Source organism: Colletes gigas, unplaced genomic scaffold (assembly GCF_013123115.1).
Source record: "Colletes gigas isolate AHSC1104 unplaced genomic scaffold, ASM1312311v1 Colletes_gigas_Sc00007, whole genome shotgun sequence".
Lineage (NCBI taxonomy): Eukaryota > Metazoa > Arthropoda > Insecta > Hymenoptera > Colletidae > Colletes > Colletes gigas.
The window spans coordinates 2329357-2348684 of NW_025106636.1; the positions used below are offsets into that span (position 1 = coordinate 2329357).

The 19328-nt window shown below is 46.0% G+C and overlaps 1 protein-coding gene across 6 annotated transcripts in view; it reads left to right on the forward strand.

The window, feature by feature from the left end:
• LOC122396356 (probable JmjC domain-containing histone demethylation protein 2C) overlaps positions 1–19328 on the forward strand; it is a 220163-nt gene that overhangs the window by 189306 nt on the left and 11529 nt on the right. For 5 of the 6 annotated variants that reach the window (XM_043394668.1, XM_043394671.1, XM_043394669.1 and 2 more), the window contains 2 exons: positions 1724–1871; positions 18704–19090. In XM_043394668.1, coding sequence (XP_043250603.1) covers positions 1724–1871; positions 18704–19090 — 535 coding nt within the window. The remainder of the gene's footprint in view (positions 1–1723; positions 1872–18703; positions 19091–19328) is intronic. The other variant, XM_043394670.1, reaches the window with a different exon arrangement.

Genomic DNA, 19328 nt, shown 5'->3' on the forward strand with positions numbered 1-19328 from the left:
GATTAACATTTATTTGTCCGTCGAAAATTCCAGGTTCCGTTAATCGAAAGACAATCTTTGACCGTAGCTCGGCATTATGGAAATTACTGTTGCAAGGCAATACACGCAGAGTGTGTACCTATGCGCGCGATAAAGACGTTTAATAATAATCTCGGGGCGATTAATTTTGATAGACGGCGGGGATACGTCGGTTCCATTCGGGTAGGAAAGCAAACGGGAACCCGATATGAGATAACCAACCTCCGTACTTGAAATAACAATAACAGATCCGAGAGCGAGTGAGAGAGAAGCTCTCGAACAACGGAGCACGGGAATAGATTTTCCGGTAGAACGAAAACTCCGTGTCTTTTTTTCGCCGTCCACGCGGCCATTTTTCCGGCACGGGAGACGCGCGCGAAATTCACTCGCGAATACGTGTGTTATTTATCGCGCGGATCCAACGCGTGCATTGTAAAGTCCGCCGACCGAGAACCGAGATAAACACGCGCGTTGCGCACGTAACAGTATAAATAACTTGCGCAAGCATTAATGAATGCTGCTTATCTGACCGAGTCCGTTAAAAAGTCACGATATGTTCGCCAGCCACTGTCGGCGTTATTATCGCGGCTCTTTTAATACACGTTCGCCAGCAAGTACACACCGAGACGCTCGTGTACGCTGGCTTTTCCACTTTGCTCGACTGTTGTCGTTTTCTCAAAGTTGTTCCTGGACAATTAACCGTCTTCGTACCCTTTTTTAAACATTCTGTGTAACGTTTCTTACAAATAATATATGAAAATAACAGTGACATCGTTTCGTTTCGTCGGAGCACAATGTCGACAACGTAAAACAAGAAACGATCGCAAACGCGTATATAATGTGACATTAGTCATAAGCCCCAAAGGCTTACCCGATTCATCACAATTTCTCAATTCCAATGTATCGCAGTGTTGTAACGATGTATGCAAATTGTGAAATTCTGAAAAAGTGGACTTTTTAATGACGAACGCGTTAACGATTTGCCGCGCTTTTTTTCGCCCAGGAATTTCGCCGGATGGAATAGCAGCGGAATCTCTCGCGTACCAAGAATACAAACGTAAGAAAAAGCGTTAAACGCAACGGAAACCGTGTGTAACGTTACTCCGGTCGAAGCGTTCGGGCGAATAGCAGCCCGGTGGAACGAAAGAACCCGATTCGCAGGAACTTGACAGTAATTATAGCGTCGGCAGTAATAGTACTTGAACGGTCTCGTTATACGCGAGATATCGGGGCCACTTCCTCGCCTACACTTTTCTTTGCAGCTGACGGGGGATTCCGATTAAACGCGGAGGGAACTCGGTCGAAGAGGAGTGGCTGCGATAAATCGATAAGAGGCGCGAAACGAAGCACCGTGAAAGCATTCGTTCTTAATCGTATCAATTTACTCGTATTTTTGCCAACTACCAATGTTATCGGTACAGCAAAAGTTGGATATATGCTTGAAAATTTCGAGCCCCGACTCCGGCAATCACGGAGGTTTTTATTACATTATATTATGAAGGGGAATTTATCCCGTAAATCAATAGAAATTAATATTCGATGAACGCGTGCAAACGGATGTACAATGGTTTTTTAAAGAGTAACCCGGAAGGCCCCCTTAATCGTCGATCGACGAACGAGTATTCGGGACGAAACGTATATGCAAGATTAAACTGTGCACGATCGAACTTTGTGCGTAACCTCGAAACTTTTGTGTGCGTTGCAGGGAGCGGCGAGAAGCGGAAGTCCGGCTGGAACGTGAACGCGAGAAAAGGGAGGCCAAGATGGAAAGAGAGAGGCTCGAGAAGCAAAGGGCCACCGAGCAGGCAGTTCACAAGCACTTTGAGGAGTCCCTCAGGCTGGCACATCAAAAGGTTAGTCAGCCTTTACTGCCTGTTTTTCTCCGGTGCGCGTGTTTTTAATGACCTTCGGCCTTCTCCGTCGGAGCAGCGTGTCCAACAGATGCTCGACAAAAATTCTCTGCCATTATGCGCCTCTTTAAATGGACGATCTGTTCTCGTCCATAGGGTGAGGGGGGCGACTGATACTTTCTTCCCTTTTGTTTCCCCGAGATCGAGAATCTCGGTTCGACCGAAATCAGACGGTGGAATACAACCTTGAGCAGAATCCCGGAAATTTGACTGCAGATAGTTGAAGGAGATAGTCGTGTCTCGGTATTTCGGATACAGACTTTTCTTTAACCTCGCGTAACTGTAATCGTTTGACGTTTACACGGTTCATCGTTTGTTCTTGACGAATAGTTTTGTCAAAAAATATTTGCAAAAACATTCGATGAAATGCGAATTAAAATAAAAACGATGTTCAAACATTTTCGAGACTCGGCTGTATTCTCTAAACGTTGACCGTCATTCCGCTTGCCTCGTATTATCGCCGCGCGTTTAGTAAAAAACCAGTGACAAATATTGAACGATGGAGCTCGATTATGCGAGGCAACGTCCAAGGGCGCCGCCTTAGAATTTCCGAGAAGCACCGACAGCCGCCTTGTTTGCACCGGCATTCCTCGGAAGTCTCTGCGGTTTTCCTAGTAACGATCTAGGAAATTGCTTCGATCGGGAACGAGAACGTTGTTCGGTAAAAAAAGAGGGCGCATTTACCTCGTTCGAAGTACAAGAATCACAAAACACACCCTGCACGCATGAAAGAGTTCAACGACACTGTCCTGCATTCAAATCGGAGCGAAACGGATTTCATTGTCACGAAATGCATTATGAAACGCTCCGAGAGGAAAGGGGGGTCGCCAGAGATTAATAACGAGGAAGCCCGAGTCACGCCCCAAAGGGAAAAACCACCCCAGCTTTCCGCCCCGTCGATCGTTGCTTTCCAATCCTTATTGAAAACGGCAGGCAAGTTTTCCCGCGAAATTGTCTCGGGGCAGAGCGTGGGCGATTCGATTAAGGTCGCTCGATGGGGATAAAATGCGTCCGAGGGTGGTCTTTCGTTTGCTTGTAGCTTACGCGATTCGATTACGGACTTGAGAACAGAAAAATACAATTTTCGAAACGAACTTTTTAACGTTTACTTTTTTCTATCCGTTTCTACGTTTATAGTTGGTCGAAATAGAATTTAATATTCTCCTTGGACAGCCTAGCATAGGTGGTTTCGCCTCAAATTAACTCTGGATGCCAACGAAAATTCATTCCCAACCCTTCGCGCGGAATAATTCGTTACATTCCCTCCACACAGGATCGAGTACTGTTTCGTTGAAAGGAAGTATTTCTCTCGCAAACCGCGGCCCCGATTCCAACGAACAGTTAGAAATTCCCTTTGTGGAATTTCGAAGGTACTTGGTGCTCGGTGTATCGCGAAAATGAGCAAATTTTCCAAAGCCCTCTTAACGTTTTGTAAAATTCGCTTTCTGCCCTTTCGATTCCCAACTATTTCAAATCTACAGAACTAATATTTGTTTTTTTTTTGTATGCGCGTCTAATGAATTTCAAAAGAAGTAAACGTTTAGCGCTAACGGGTCGGTTTCGTCTCGTAGAACGTCGACGAGGCAATTTTCTCTCTAATTTGAATAACAGACGCGGAATTGTTGGTCGTTTCGTGTAGTTCGTAGAGTTCGGACAAGTTGCTCGCGTGTAAAACACGGCGAAACGATCGTGACGGAAGGGAAAAGGAATAAATTGATAGAAGAGGAGGCCGAAGAAGCTTTGCCCGGTCCCGAGAAAAGAGGGATAATCCGAAAGCAGAGCCAGGAGAGCGAGTTCTCCCGGAGCTTGAGGGTCTTCTCGAGCGTTTCCCTGGGAGAGACGGAGGGTGGTTCCCAGAGCAGATACGGGTAGGGACACACGGGATGCTGAGAGGGGCTCCGGGCAATCAATGCATTCCAGCACCTGCCTTTTGTGCGTGTTACAGCCCTGACAGTCACCCAAAACCTGCCCCACACCTCTGTGTACTTTGCTGCCTGCCTGCCTGCCTGCCTGCCTGCCTGCTTCTCGGCCAGGGTCTCTCATTTTTCATCCGCTCGATACAAGAAATCCTGGATATCTTGCGATGAGGTTTTAAATTCGAAGCCTTGAACTCGTGACCCTCGGCTTTTCCACGACATAGGAAAAATAGAACGATTCAGATTCTGCGTTGCAACATTTTGTCGTTGAAATGTTTACCGAAATTCGTACGACGCTCCTAGCTTACCAGATACGTTATCGCGACATTATACACACTTTGGATAGATTATTCGAGTAAGCGTAACGAGAAAAAAGACATTCAGTTGGAAGCAAAAAATTGTTAGACGCAATTGGAAATTAATGGTAGACACTTGGAATTTCCGAATCAAAAAAAGGTCGTTGGTTGAGTTAATATTAAATCACGTGCACCTGAAAATCGAAATACAATATCGAAACAGTAGAGAATAATTTGTACACAAACGAAGAGAAGAATAATAAAGCTAAAACGATACCTACGAAGCAATTTCTTCATTGTTTACTATGGTTCGCGACGAAAAATAAAAGGAGAAGATAAGTATGTATCGGAAACACGTGGCGATAAGAATGGATTAATTCAAGGACAGTACAGTACAACACACGCGACGTACAACAAGCGTTACAACAAAATAAAGAGTGTAACGACGAACAAAACATTGGTATAAATTTTTTAAAAAATAGTAATTGCCGTAGATATTGGCAATTCATTTTGTGTTAAGCTAGGCCTTGGCAGCGAGGTAAAATTTAATCTCGATACACGTATAGTATTGTTCTATGCGAGTAATTATTAATCCGCAGTGTCCCGTATTACGAGCCGGTCGCATCCTGCGTATTTATTTTAATTTTTCAAAGAAACAAAGGAACAAACAGTTTCACAATACCACGAAATTATCCGAGTTTCCCTTATTGCGCAACAGAGATAATCGTTGACGCAAAGCATCTGCGTACGAATCTTATCACGGAACATGAAACGTATATCTGTTCGTCGACCGTTCCACGTAATCCATCCCTCGTGGAGTTGGGGAAATTTTATTTAAAAAAAAAAGAGGAGAGACTAATAGAGACGAGGAAACAAAACTTGCGCTCGTGGGTGTAGTTTATTGTAGCGAAATGAACGATCGGGGTCATAAAGGCGAGCAGGAAGTTGAGAATCGCTGTGAACACATTGCGGGCACGTATGGGTGCATAAACCAGAGAGGATCCTTTCACGCGAAGGCCCAGGCTGCGGCCTACCTGCCCTGCCACCCTACGAAAATGTCCTGGCAGTTGTTGGCGAGCTTTCGTCCTGTTCGGAAGTCGTGGATCGCGCGAGAACGTGACTCGCTGTTTCGATCGCCCTCGTGCGATCGCGTCCCTCGTCTCCGCGCAGATAATTCCCCGATAAAGGCTTATCGAATGTGTTTTCCATTTCGCGGCTCTGATAAAACGTAACACCGAGCGCGTCTCGACGGCTGACTCGATTATCAGCCACCCAGAGTCTTGGACAAAAAGTCGAACGATTCGGTAGCGTGGTGCGCGTGTAGAAAAATCCTAGTGTTCGTTTATTCGTTGTTCGATTGTATTTCTATCGTTCCTGGATGATTTTTTTCATTTCTTGCATCTGACATGCTTGGTGGCTGCCACGACCTTGGATTTACAAGCTGAAACGTTTCGTTTTCGTTTCCGTTATTCGAAGGTCAGTACCGACGACTCGTTAAAGTTGCTCGCGCGCTCGAGGGATCACCGATGATTTAAAAAAGCAGACTTTTTGGTTACAAAGCATATTTTGAATCGCGATTGCGCATCAAATCCGAATATATGAATTTTTACATTGGACGCGTTTGTAATCCTACGGGTAATAAACATCCAGTGAAATTATACCGCGTATGGATCGTTTAATTGGCGAAAAGCGAAGCTCAAAGATCGACGAGGGCCATGGCCTTGGAAAATTGGCAGGAAACGAAGAACGATGGTGTCGCGATAACGTCTGTTTGGCGTCGTTGATTACATTGGCGGCATCGTAGAGGGGACCGAACGATAAATTCTTTTCTTCGTCGCGTTGAAATTGCGCGGACTTTTTGCGGGACACCGGTAAAAGAAACACGTTTCTGGGACGCTTTGAAGGCTGCGATGGAAAATTCGGCCTGATTTATGCGCGCCGTCTGGCTTTGCTCGGCTCCACAGTTTCGTAAAAGCTTCCGAGAGTCCTCCGCCTCTCTCTCTTTTTCCCTGTATATTTAGTAACTTTTATTTTCGGGCACACGGAACACTTTCCGCCACTTTGACCAGATTCTCGAAACGTTATCGCTGTTTTGCTTTTTCTTTTCGTAAAAAGAAGATAGGATAGTATTGATATTACGAAGATAGGAAAATTTGTGGATGATCGGCGAATTAACCCATCGCATCGGTGAGAAAACAGAGCGCGTTCCTCGATCCAGAAACTTTCACGGTGTTTATTGTAGGAACGGAGCAACGGGTTCGGTGCACATGCACGAGGCGGCCGTTTATTTATGCGACGAGAGGCTGCGTGTGTGCGAGCGAGCGAGCGAGCGAGCGAGCGAGCGAACGTTTCCAAGCGGCATTTGCAATGCAAACCTCGACCGGCACGAAGGTCATTAATTATGCACTCCACGGTACGCAACAATAGAGCTCGACGGTGTTTCGTTTCGTGCCACGACACCCTGTCTCTCTCGATGTCGTTTCCTCGTCGATGGGTTTAAAGCATATTAAAGCTGACGCTACCGTTTCGAAAACCTTCCTACTTTTTTATTCTTTCAATTTCCTGTCTTCTCGAGTACTCTTCGTTTACGCTCGGTGGACAGAGCGCGATTACATTCCTTTACCGTTATCGCGCTCAAGATGGTAGCAAGAACCGGGCAGAATTCTTATCTCGAAAGACACACACAACTTTTAATTCCTCGCTCGTTAAAGTAAAATTAGAATTTTTAGTTTTGAATGTAATTATATTTCCCGTTGGTCGAATAAAGGCGTAAAGTGGAAATGGCCGATGATGGTCAGACGCGTCGCGTTGCGAATAATTTTAAAGGCATAAATTGTCGGTTTTCCCTTTAACTTAACCTCTTTCGAAGTTGCTGGAAGAGAGAGCGTTGCAGCGAGTTAATTAAAAATTTTCATTCGCACCGTGAGCCATAATTCCGAGTTGACGCGTTCTTCGGCTGTTAATCTCGCCCGTTATGGCATTAACTTACTGCCGCGCGAGGAACGCGAACTTCTAATTGGAACGCATTATTTATAAACGCACGATAAACCCGAACGCACTTCCTCATAAATTACCGGGGCTAATTAGTCCGGGGGTTACCGCGACGGTAATTACCCGGAGGCTACGCGCACTTGTCACGCCATCGTAACGCGGAATGCAGCAAAAATCGAAACCCCCGTCGTCGACGGAATCGATGCAGATACCTGTCAACGACATCTGCTCGTTCTGCCTAACTTTATTCCCCCGCGTTCGCGTTAAAAGGCCCGTTCTTTCGTCGCTTTCGCGGCTTCCGGTCAGCTGCGCGATAAGAGGTCGTAACTTCGATATTTACTTTTAAAGTGGCTTCGCTTCTTTATTCATCACCGTGTTCTGTTCTTTTGCTTCTCGAAGAGCCTTGAATATTTTATCCCCCTCGTGCCAGGCGCTTACGTGTGTTGCACAGAATGTCGGTTCTTTTCTTTTTTCTTTCCACGTACACCCGGTTCGTTTCGTTGCGAATAAAAATACATTTTTATATTTGATCTATTTTTAAGAAATAAGAAACAGAGGAAGGAAATTCGTCCGCCGTCCGCGTGTTCGCAAGGATGTCGCAAAACGCTTGGAAAGGAATTCCATCGTTGCGTGGACGTAAAATAAACATTTCCGTGTCCCTGGAAGGCGCATAAAATTGGACGATCGCTCGCAAGACGCTCGTTACACTTTGTCGCGGCACGTAATGGGGGAGTTCCCAACGTGGAACGCGGTGAAATTGACGCATAACTTGATGTAATTCCTCGTCCTCGCCACTCCGGACGCCTCGCATTCCTTCTCGACTTTCTTTTTCTCTTCTCCGTGAATGACATTCTACGCGTCGAAGCACGCGTTCCAGCGATTCACGGTTGTCCATTCAGTGCATCGACTTAGAAGCTGCGCAGCTCCCTCGACATTTAATCCGCCCGGAGTATTGTATAGCGGTCAGGCGCGAAAGTAAAAGAGGAACGATTATCTGGAGCAGTGTTTCTCAAACTGGGCTATCGATTGGGGCCCGCGAGCACTCTTTCTACCATTTTATTCTTATTAAACAATTTGGATCGCTTTGGCTTTTTATAAAAGTGAAATCTATCGAATTGAAATTAATATTAAAAATACGAGGGAACACGATGTCCGTCATAAATTGCTATTCCGAAGGGAAGCGAAGTTTGAGAAACACTGTTTCGGATCGAGAGAAACTCGGACGTCCGGTAGTGTGGTTGTTCTCTCGTTGTGCAACGAGTCGCCCGGCCGAGGAAGTCGTCGAAATTAAAATGCACGAGGTTGGTTCTATATCGTGGTCGTCACTCGAGCCTGTTTTTCCGTTCGAAAGGAATGCCTCGGGTTGCACCTGCCTTTCTTTCGCCTTGCGTCCTCCCACTCGCACGAGTATCGGCAGGTTCGTTGCTCGTCGATGTCCCTGAATTCGAGAAGGCCAGTTTCGCTCGTCTCCCCATCCAAAACAGGTCGTGCGACGATTTCGATTTCGATTTCGATCTCTTTCCGCGTTTAGAAAAGTAGCGACGCTCATATTTTTCTCTCGCGTGAAATTTAAACGAATGAACGTTGAGGTGTATAACTTTTTTTAATGATAAAATAAAATTGATGTAACGGAAAGGTCGAAAGTGCACGTCGAAACGAGACAGAGCTCGCCCGTGACACTCTCGAGGCTGCTTTCAGTTGGAAAGGAACGCCTCGTGTTCCATCTGACTTCCTCCTCCTCCTTCTTGTATCCCCTTGGCTCTCAGAAGAGCCCCCTCTGTTCGTTCGCCGTAAATTCGCTCGGTACCCACGCCTTCTAATCCCGTGCAAAGTTAATTACCGCGTCGTGGCTCCGTGGAAACTCCTACAGTGTATTCCTCTCTTTGCGCGGAGAGAAAGAGAGGAGGAGCGTGCGCGCATAAATCCCGGCTGTCTCCGTGTACACGCGTGTATCTCTTGGCGGAACACGGACGACCGCAAGCCAGTACAGTTACTCCCGTCGCGTGTACCGGGTGTTTGCAAACCATTTCAGCAAACTTCCACAATGAATATCGCGTCCACCCCCGCCAAGGACCAGAGTTATGGAAATTGTGATCTAGAAATCGTTAACGGGGGTGGTCGTATCTCTCGTCTGCAAACCGAGGATTTTTTACCATTTATTTACCACGCTTTTATAATACAACAAGCACTTTTATTTGTTACTGTTTCGAGAAAATAAATAATGGCGATGAATATTGTTGGAGAATGGGAAACCTCCATGGCGGGGAAGGGTATTATTTTCATTTCGAATTGAACTAGCTGAAAAAAATCAAAGTTTTTTTATAACCATCGGATGGCATGGCACGAAGTAGAATAAATTGACAATGTAAAATTCGTTCTCGCGTTTCAGTAAACGTTTGATTACATACGATAACGTAATCAGTAGATAACGTCAGTTCGATGTACCTCCCAGAGATACAATTGGAGTTAAGCTAGGGTTGTTTGTAAAAAAATCTCGTTCGTTTTCCAATTATACACCCCGATCGTTTACCATGATAAGGTCGTTGCTCCCACGATAGTGCCGCGTGGTGGTAGTTTCCACGAAAATTGATAACCGATCGAGAGCATGCGTGCGTGTACCGGTTCTGTTAAAACTTAAAAAATGTCGAAAGATAAGTCGACGAAACTTATAATCTATCGCGTGATGCATCGTGTATGAATTGTACCTTTATAATTGACTATTTATTTTTTAAAGTTTAAACGCAAGGAGTTTCGATCGCTAGAAGATCAACGATCGTTGGGGAATTTGCCCGGAGAAAGAACGGGAGGAAAGATCTGTCCAAGTTTGGTGGTTCTTTTAAGAGTGTATCGCGGTCGTGTCGAAATAATGGATCGGGCCAAGGAGTCTGACGCCCCTCGAAAGAATCCTGAAGGCGAAACGGATCCCTCGAATCCTTTCGGTTGCATCCTTTTGTGTCTGGGTCTGGTCGACAGCCTGTCGTCCCCTACCGGTTCCTCATAATTGGGGAATAAATCCTGCCGCTAGCAGGACGCTGCATGCATTCGGCATCGACCTGGAATGATCTTGTTTCTAGAAGCACACGCACCGTGGGCTGGTGCCGTAGTGGAAGTAATAATAACAGACGTCGAAACGGCGGGGAATGCGAGAGAGCGGGCCGCGTGCACGGCCTCGAATAAATAATTCATGAAACGATAAACGCGCGCGAGCACGCGGACGGATGCGTTATCCGGCCAATGGATTCACCTGCGCCGTAATTTCGACAATCGTTTTATTACCGATCGTGTCTCCTAAGACCCGCAAACCGAACGCGGACAGGGGAACCGCGCTCGGGTCAAAGAACTCTACGGTATCGTCGAGATTAACCCTTTGTGGGGATTTTTGGTAGGCGATTACAACTTGACGGAAATTAAATATCTTATCGTTGGTAGTCCATCGAGATTTAACGCCCAAGCAACGAGGTAACGAGCTGTTGTATTCTTTTTTTTATCAAAACTCTTATTATAAAAATAACTTGCAGTTTCTGATCCGAACTTAGTCTTTAAATCCTTTTGGATCGTCGAATTGGTTATCGTCGGTGAAAGCGTTTATTCGCAGTAAATAGCAACTGATGCATGAATATTATCTGCAGTATCTCCGAACGATAAAACCTCTTGCAAATAAAGTCTTATCGTTAATTTATTAGAAATTTGTTTGCGGTACACCCAGTGTGCCGCCGCGTCACATTTTGCTCTAATCTAAAGAATCGCTGGATGGCATCCACGTGTGTCTTGCATTCAGTCATACGATCCACGAGATATCTCTTTGATTACGAAAGGCTTACGATTTCGTTCTTCGCGAAACGCGCCGGACGCTTTTTAACCGGAAAGGGTTAACGCGGAATCGAATCCCGTTCCCTTATTCGCCCAAGTAGCAGTTTGGAGAAAGGAAGAGAGGATGGAAGAAAACGACTGGCCGCATAGTTGACAAAAAGACGTTGCTCCCGTCAAGGGGGAATGCAATTTGCAATTCCCGTTCTTGCGTCGTACCGGCAACGATAAAACGCTGCTTGGAAACCCGAAGGAAGGAATTTCGAAATTACGGGAATACCTGTCTCCTCCTCCTCCTTCTCCTCCTCCTGTTACCGGCTACCCAGGTTCTCCTCCGCGTCCCGGCCACTTTGTTTCCCGAGCGTTACCTTTCAATTTGACGGAGCGAAACGCGGTTACGCCGCGAGTCCGTGGGAGGGACAGAAATGCGAATAGTCAGCAAGTCCCATCGTCTGCTGACCGGGCACGTAGGTACATAGGAAACCTCCAGAGTAGTTTCTCCCCGCAGCCTCGTCAGCAACTTCCACCGCGCGGCTCTCTTATAGTCGTCTGAAATTTAATGCGCCCGCTCCGCTGCCCCGGCCACGAGTATGCCTCGCGTATCTAGGCGTACGTCTGTGCCCGACCTGGAAGAACTTTGTTACGTTTCTTCGAATCCTTCAACGCAACCAGAAGCTTCCGTCAAAGGTCCGCGTCTTTGTATAAATTGCTCGTCGAATTTTTCATAAAAATTCTGGCTGCAATTTCTTCAGCGAGATCGTTTCGATGGAAAGTATTTACCACTTTTTGTTTCGGTACATAGAAATCGATTCTCGGTACGGAATTAAACATCGATAGCCGTCTCGAGACGCGTAGCTATTTTCAGGCTATCGATTATGAGTTCGTTGGGTGCAATCGAAGCGTCCCGATGCCTCGCCGCTGGTCAGTCCTATAAGTATGCAGAACTCCGGCCTCGAAATTCCAGTCTTTCGATCTAATGCTTAATTCAGTCGGCGTTCCTCGAACTTCTCTTCGAATCTCTTCCTCATTCCTCGCTTGTGCTTCGATCCGATCGCGACGAACGCCTCGCGAAAGAAATTTCCCTTTGCATTCACCTCGTTCGCGTTATATCGTCGCTCGAAGCAACGGGGACGATCGGTTCGCGATGGAAAACTCCAAACGAATAAAATAGCTTCTCCAGGAACACCGACGAGAATCAATCGCCCGCGACCCGATGGATAAAAGATCGGTAAACGGAGTCGTTATCGGTAATCGAGTGTCGACTAGAAGGTGTAAAATGATCCACGCGGCTCTGGTTCCTTCGTCCTTATCACCCACCTATTATCTCAACAGCTATCCGTTTGCTGGAAATATAAATACATTCTCGCGCCGTCAGTTCGCGATAAGATAGTATTTCGCTATATGTATTATTCAGAAACAGCCGACACAGTTTCAAATTTGATCCTGCGGGCTCTTCGCGGTCGTCATTCCAGCGCACACTTTCGTGCTATAATTGATATTTTCGAAAGAAGCGTAATCGGAGAGGAAGAAAATTTTATTCCAGAAACAGATATTTTCATAGAAAATGCATTCGACGGAGAGAAATATTTGTTCGGTTGAATTTTATTCGTTCTCCGTGTTCTCGTATATTCGATCGCGCCAAAGATGCTCGATAAAGCTTCGCCAGTTCTATCTTATCGCGATTCTTTGTGAAAACCTTTTGTTGAACCAGACGATAACGCGAATGGGATCAGACTCGTCTGTAAAATATGTAGATCCGTGTATTTTATTAAACGAATACGGAACGGTTCGACGACCGATGGGAAATTTGTCGTACGATTGGAAACGTTTCGTCATCCAAGTTGGGATTCCCCGGCGTTTGGAACAAGACGGAAAACTAGGCGGTGCATTTTATGCGATTAAAGACTGTTGGCTCGAGCGGAGGACGATTCCCCGAAGCAACGAGCATTTAAACGCAGAACGAATCGTCGGGCTTGTCATTCACGGCAAACTGTCGTAAATCACCGCGATAACGTTCGTTCTTATTTCTGTCGATAAACTACGATGGCCTATCGCGAATAACAAATATTTGTCGAGCTTGTACGATATTATTCCGTTGAGGTCGTTCGATGACCGATTACGACACGCGGTTGTTCATAATATGTACACGTGCGTGTTATTGCCGATGAATCGTCGTTGTATATCGAGATCGTTGCTAGGTTTCTAATACGCGGTTTTCGAGATAATTGAATTCGATGAACGGTAGTCGAATCCTATTTGTCCGATCAGTGCCCGCCGATTCTACTTGAATCGAAGTTCAGGTCTCGTACACTCGAAGGTAATTTTCTCGAAACATTCGATTATCTATTTCCCCGATCGTATATCGTGCACACGTCTAAATAAAGAAACGAAACGTCTACCGACCGTCGAGGAGACGTCGACTCCGTGAATTCGTGTCATTAAAATGGAAACGGTCCGGCAGCAGAAAGTTCGTTTGCGGTCAGAGGGGAAAATCGACGAACACGAATTAATTGAAGCGCGAGGAGGGAATAGCCGAGGTACGGCTGGGGATGATTACTTGGTTCGTGAGTAACAACGAGCCCCTCTTTTGTACGAGTCACCCCCCGTGTTAATACGTCGTTTCCCTTTCACGCTGCTCGCAGCCCGGTAAATAACGAATGTCCCAATATTATCCGTACGACCCTGCTGTGAATATAGGGATGAAAAGATGGAAAGCGTGGGGGTGGACCGTTTAACCCCTTAACTAATTATTTAGAGGCAAGAACGAAAGATTTAAACATTCCCGCTTCGCGGGAAGTTTAAAGTCTTTTTACCTTTAGCGTTTAAAATGGAATTTTTACTTCGTTATCGCAGGACGTACGAAAATTATACTCCTTCTCGTAAGCCGTTCGCTATCGTGTTATTTTGCTTGGAATCGGTACGATATCAGCAGCTGTTCACCATCGGCTGCCGTTTCGAGTGTTCGCTGACGTCACAGCGATACCGGAAATCTGATCGGTCGATCGACATAGTTGAGTTATCGACAGCGTGTAACGCTCGATTCCCTTCTCTCTGTTATCTCGGAGCAAGTCGATGGAATCGAGCGATCGATTCGGCCTTCTGGCGTTACACAAACACCACCGTACACCGGTGTTTCTGGCACGATACGCATCGTTGATATTAGCACGTACTCGCTCGGTTCGATCGCAATGCCCGACAAGAAGTTTGCGCACGATGACTCAGGCCGACTGGCTAAACTCGCTCATGATTCGCACGCCGTGGAATCGTTGTGCTCGTTAAGACACGCCGCGTTCACGATACACCGGTAAGCGCTTCTTGCGAAACACCGGCAAATTGATGCACGTTTAAAAAGCGTGACGCTGAATGCCGCTCGCACGACACCGTAATCGATAAAACGAGCACGTTTTTAATTCGCGTCGGCGTAAAAATAGTCGCCCGTCGCCAATAAACTATCTCGAGCGCGCGCGCGAGCCTTTCATCGCATAAATATTCACGTGAAATATACTTGCTAACCTCCTTGCCTTGGAATATCGAGTCGAACGGGAATAGGCAAAATTTTATTCAAATAAAATTGAATAATATTAGAAGAGGCACGGTATCTTTCGAAATTACTATTAACCGATAAAGAATAATCACCCGAATGATCAGCTTCCGCGTGAAATGACCCTTGCTCTCGAGGCTGTGTCCACTATAGCAGAGTCGTTTAAGCAATTCATTCCGGTGGACGTCATCTTGTATTTACTTAGAGACCCAGAGTATTTGCTGCAATCGAGGGTATAATGCGTTTCATTATAGTTTGTTTATATTTGGTTACCATTAAAGCCACATTTTCTAATGCTACGTTGCACCGTGTAATCGCGCGCGGTGCAATAAAGCCGATATTATTGTTATTACGACGTAAAGTAAAAAGTACGCTAGGCAGCGAACGGCTCGGCCAGGAAACTAAAGATTATAATATCATTAACTTACTTTCCATCCTTAGAAATCGACTGAAATTAAAACTACTATAATTTCATGAGAACCGTCGTCGGTACAAACGAATCGTCATTAATTGTTTTTCCAATCCTGCGATTGTCTTTCCGTCAATGTTTTCCCGTTAAAGTTTTAAAGTAAATTAGATCTTATAATCGAATTTTCGACAAAAGCTAGTCCATTATTCGCGAATACAATTTGTTCGAGTCTGATGGACGCTGGGCGAGATACGAGCCGAGAAACGTAACCGAGGAGATGAAGAAGATCAAGTTCTCGAGCGGTATTCTGTCGTGCGGTCTGTACGCGTATCAGCCATGATTGCGCGCGCGTTTTGTCTGCGCACAACGGCATTATACGCGCGCGTTTTGTACGCGTATATATCGCATTCCCGACAAAAGGTACAACGCGAGAGAAGGCTCGGACAAAAGCTCGTAAAACGCTCGTTAAAGGCGCGAGACACGCGCGGCACCCGCGGGACTAACAGAGAGGGGCCAAACGGGTGCCAACGGGGGCCAACGGGGGCTGGGGGGACCCGAATCCGAGCGATTGCGCGTAATCAAAAGCCAGAACACGGCATTCAGGCTCAATCAGAGACGACGACTGGCTGTTGCCATTGGTTCGTTGACTTTCTCTTCCTGAACTCTTAACCCGTCACGCTTAATCTGCTTTTTGTTCTTCGGTCTGCACGCCACGGACGTCGCTCGCGATTCACTCGTCCCCTGGAAACCGTATTACCAGCTGCCTCTCTTCTACCGTGCATTCTACATTTAGTTTTTCCTGCGCCGGAAGAATTCAATTCGAACATCTAATTCCTAATCGGCAGTTTGTTCTTTTTTTTTTCTATAATATTTCTTTACGTAAATACATGACACGATTTCGAGTTCGTAACACGTAATTGTCCAAAGATTTGCTAAACCGAACGTCCCTTCTTGCCGCGAGCAGGGACGCGCATAACGTTACATAAAACACCATGTCCAATCGTCTCTTTTTCTATTCGTCACAGTAGCGTTTCGATAAAGAGTTATTTTCCAAAGAAACTGCCCACCGCGGCGTTGAACTTGCGTTTGTCATAGTCTTCCAAGAATGTTGGAAATTTACTGTTTCGGGCTGGGTACGATGTTAGAAAAAAGTGTAGATATTCGTGCGTTACTGTTTGGGATTTGGTTCACTTTTTGCGCGAGGTATAGAAAAAAAAAGCAGAAGCTCGTCGAAAGTACGGTGATGTGTGGAATGGAAACGGACGCATCGAACGATGACGCGAGTAGCGGGGTAAACAGAACACGTGGGTTGACATTTACTCGCTCGGCTCGATTAGCATAGTAAACCTTCTCGGACGAGACTATAATTAGATCCGCGGTCTGTTCTCGACATGCCGCTTAAAGCTCCCTTCCTCTCTCCGTACGCACCGTTAAGTCTCCTCCGCTCGTTCCTCCCGTTCATCGTCGTCGATGGATTTTATCTGGTGACTCGGTACCTCGACCTTGACACGGTCCTCGCAAGGAAAAACACCGTACACGCGTGTCCCTTTTTCCTCGCGATCTCGTATGTCGAAACGTGCTAGGAATGGCGAGTCCATTCGAGGGAAAAAAATTCCTTTGCGTCATCGTTTTCCAAGCTCGCGAAACCCGGAAACTCTGATTAGGTCTGTGGGCTACTCCGATCGTTTCAACATTTTTATCCGAATAGCAATTCCGAAGAAAAAGTTTTAACCGCTCGGCGACAGACACACCATCGATCTCTGCCATAAACTTGGACATAATTTATCCTGTCCGGTATCGGCCGATAAGGTCGTATATGGAGATGCGTGCATTTATCCGTGACGAATTTCTTCGAGTTTTAGATAAAGGACCTTCCTGTACGTTCAGGGACGCGTGTAACCTCTGGAATCTGTTCTACGATAAAAGTCTGTAAATGTTTGTAACACCATTACAATCTTATGCACAACTTTTATCCGTAGACGTATTTACATATACGAGTACAGAAATAAATTACCCTATGGCGAGATACAAGAGGATAATTTTTAGGTTCGTTCGTTTCGATGATAATGTTCAATGATGAATGGCTTTTTACGATTACATCATTGGTGCTATAATTAATCACGATTAAGAATCGTTCGCGGTTTCTTCTCTTTAAGCTAGATATGCCGAAATCCCAAAATGTCTAAGAATCTTTTTTTAAGCCTGCCATTAGCTTAACGAGGTTATGAACCAATGAGTTACGCGACGAAACGTTCCATCGGTGAGTCACGACTCGCTGTTTGCGGTTCGTTTAACGTTGAAACATGTGGCTTGATAACCCGACGATGACTCGAGTTCTCTTGCTAGTCCGTGAAACAGGCTGTTGAGTCGGTAGACTATGGCCAGTGGGGATCAGTTTCATGGCAGAATCGTCTCTATTTCAATCTCCGTTCCTTTTAAGCACTTTGTCTAATTCCACGAGTGCTTGATTCTAATTTTCCCCCGATACAGTGTAATTTTTACTGTGTTTTTCGCGCGGCGTTCTCGGAACAAGTTTGCCGAGGCCCGGTACAGAAACAGATATATCATCTTTAATAAGAGCGCGAATCGTTGGAAACGATTGTTGCTCAACGCGAAACGAGGCCATTTGCAGGCACATCCGCGGTGGATAATGTAATCAAACGATTGGAATGCCAACGCCGACAACAGATTATCGAATTCCCTTAGAAGCGAGCAGCCTGCGATAACACCGATACCGAATACAACCGCCGACGCAATCGCGTTCCTGACAATCTGTTGCTGCGATAGACCCAGTTAACAGCTTTCGCGGTTCAAATGGTTACAGGCATCCGTGGAACGTACGTTGCCCATCGACGATTACTACTTCCGATGGATTCTTGCACAGTCTGACGGATACACGCGACTAAATCTCTCGAAACGGTTCTATAAAATATAATAAATGCAACGTTTCTTTTACTTAGATTCTGTCGATCGATTCGAAAAATAATCAAGTCCCAAAGGAGATGTTTCGTTTCTGCATACCGGGGATTAGAACGTCTGGACGATACACGTGGAAAGTCCCAGTCACGCAGACGGTTGTTATCGGTTTCGCAAGTTGTACATAATACGGATCCCGGTCGTATGGTACGCACATTCGTGCATACCAACGAGAGACGATAAGAAAGAAGACGGTCGTTGTAATCGCTCGGACGAACACATACGCTTGCCCGTGCTGTGTCGTTCGGTGCGTTTCGACAGACGCGAGTAAATCTAGAGCGTAAGATAGTTTTCGAATCTTTTGAAAGGGGGGAAAAGCAACCGTGAAACGAGACCGAAACCTCGTCCGTGGCTGCCGGCAGCGAGCCATTGCACTCGCTGCAGGAGGGTTAAAAATAAGCAGACCTTAAAATAAACACGTATTTTGCCGTCGAACCTCGCGAAATGTTCGCGTCAGCGGTACGGCGACGCGGTGCTTTCTCCATCGCTAGAATGCGTTTCCGTGCACAACGATGACAAGCCAAACGCGAAAATCAGATAGTTACTTAGATACTAAACTTAATTAAATTAGTGGGGGGAGGTACACACAAAAAATATTTCTTCTCCTCGCTTAAAGAGATACTGGCTTAAAGAGATTAAGAACTTTTTATCAAATTATTTTTATTTATCATCTATTACGGTCAAGGACAAAAAGACGACGACATCCTATCAATTTTTTAACTTTATTCATATGAAATATAGGTGTGTGCGTGCGTGTTATCTTGTTGTCCCTGGCTGTATTCGGCGCAACGAACGTTGCGTCAAACCGTAAAACCGATTGGCAGTATTTATCGAAGTAGGTGTCTTATGTTCCACAGAGAAACATGCAGTCGACCTCGATGACGTGGAACACGTTCATCCCCATGGCGCCGTCAGGTAGCAGGACGCACGCCGCGCCTCATTCGGGTATGACGGCGCACGTGGGCCATCATCATCCGGGGGCAGGGGTGGCGAGCGGGCATCCGGTGACCGTGGCGCAGCAACAGCAACGCGAAAGGGAAGAACGTGAACGCGAAGCCAGAGAAAGAGACTCGAGGGAGCAGAGACAGCGAGAAACCGAGAACATGGGGATGAGGGAACACCTGGTTTCGGCCGAAAGACTGCACAGACAGGTCGATGTCAGGGAACACGTTGTAGCTCAGCAGAGAGCTGCTTATTACGCAGCCACAGCACCTCCGACTCAGCAGGTGTGTACATACCCTCGCCTAAAACTCTTTAAATTCATTTATAGTATTTGAAAACCTACCCTATCCGATAAAACACGTTACGTTACACGTTCTATTATTCGCGTAGCGCGTTCCGAGTTGCGTGACCGCGGTAAAAACCGGAAGAAAGAGACGTGTTTGACCGCGACAAGAATGAACTGCAACTTTGTAGAATTTATTGGCTCGAAGGAACGAGCAGCGCGAATCGATTACGATTCGC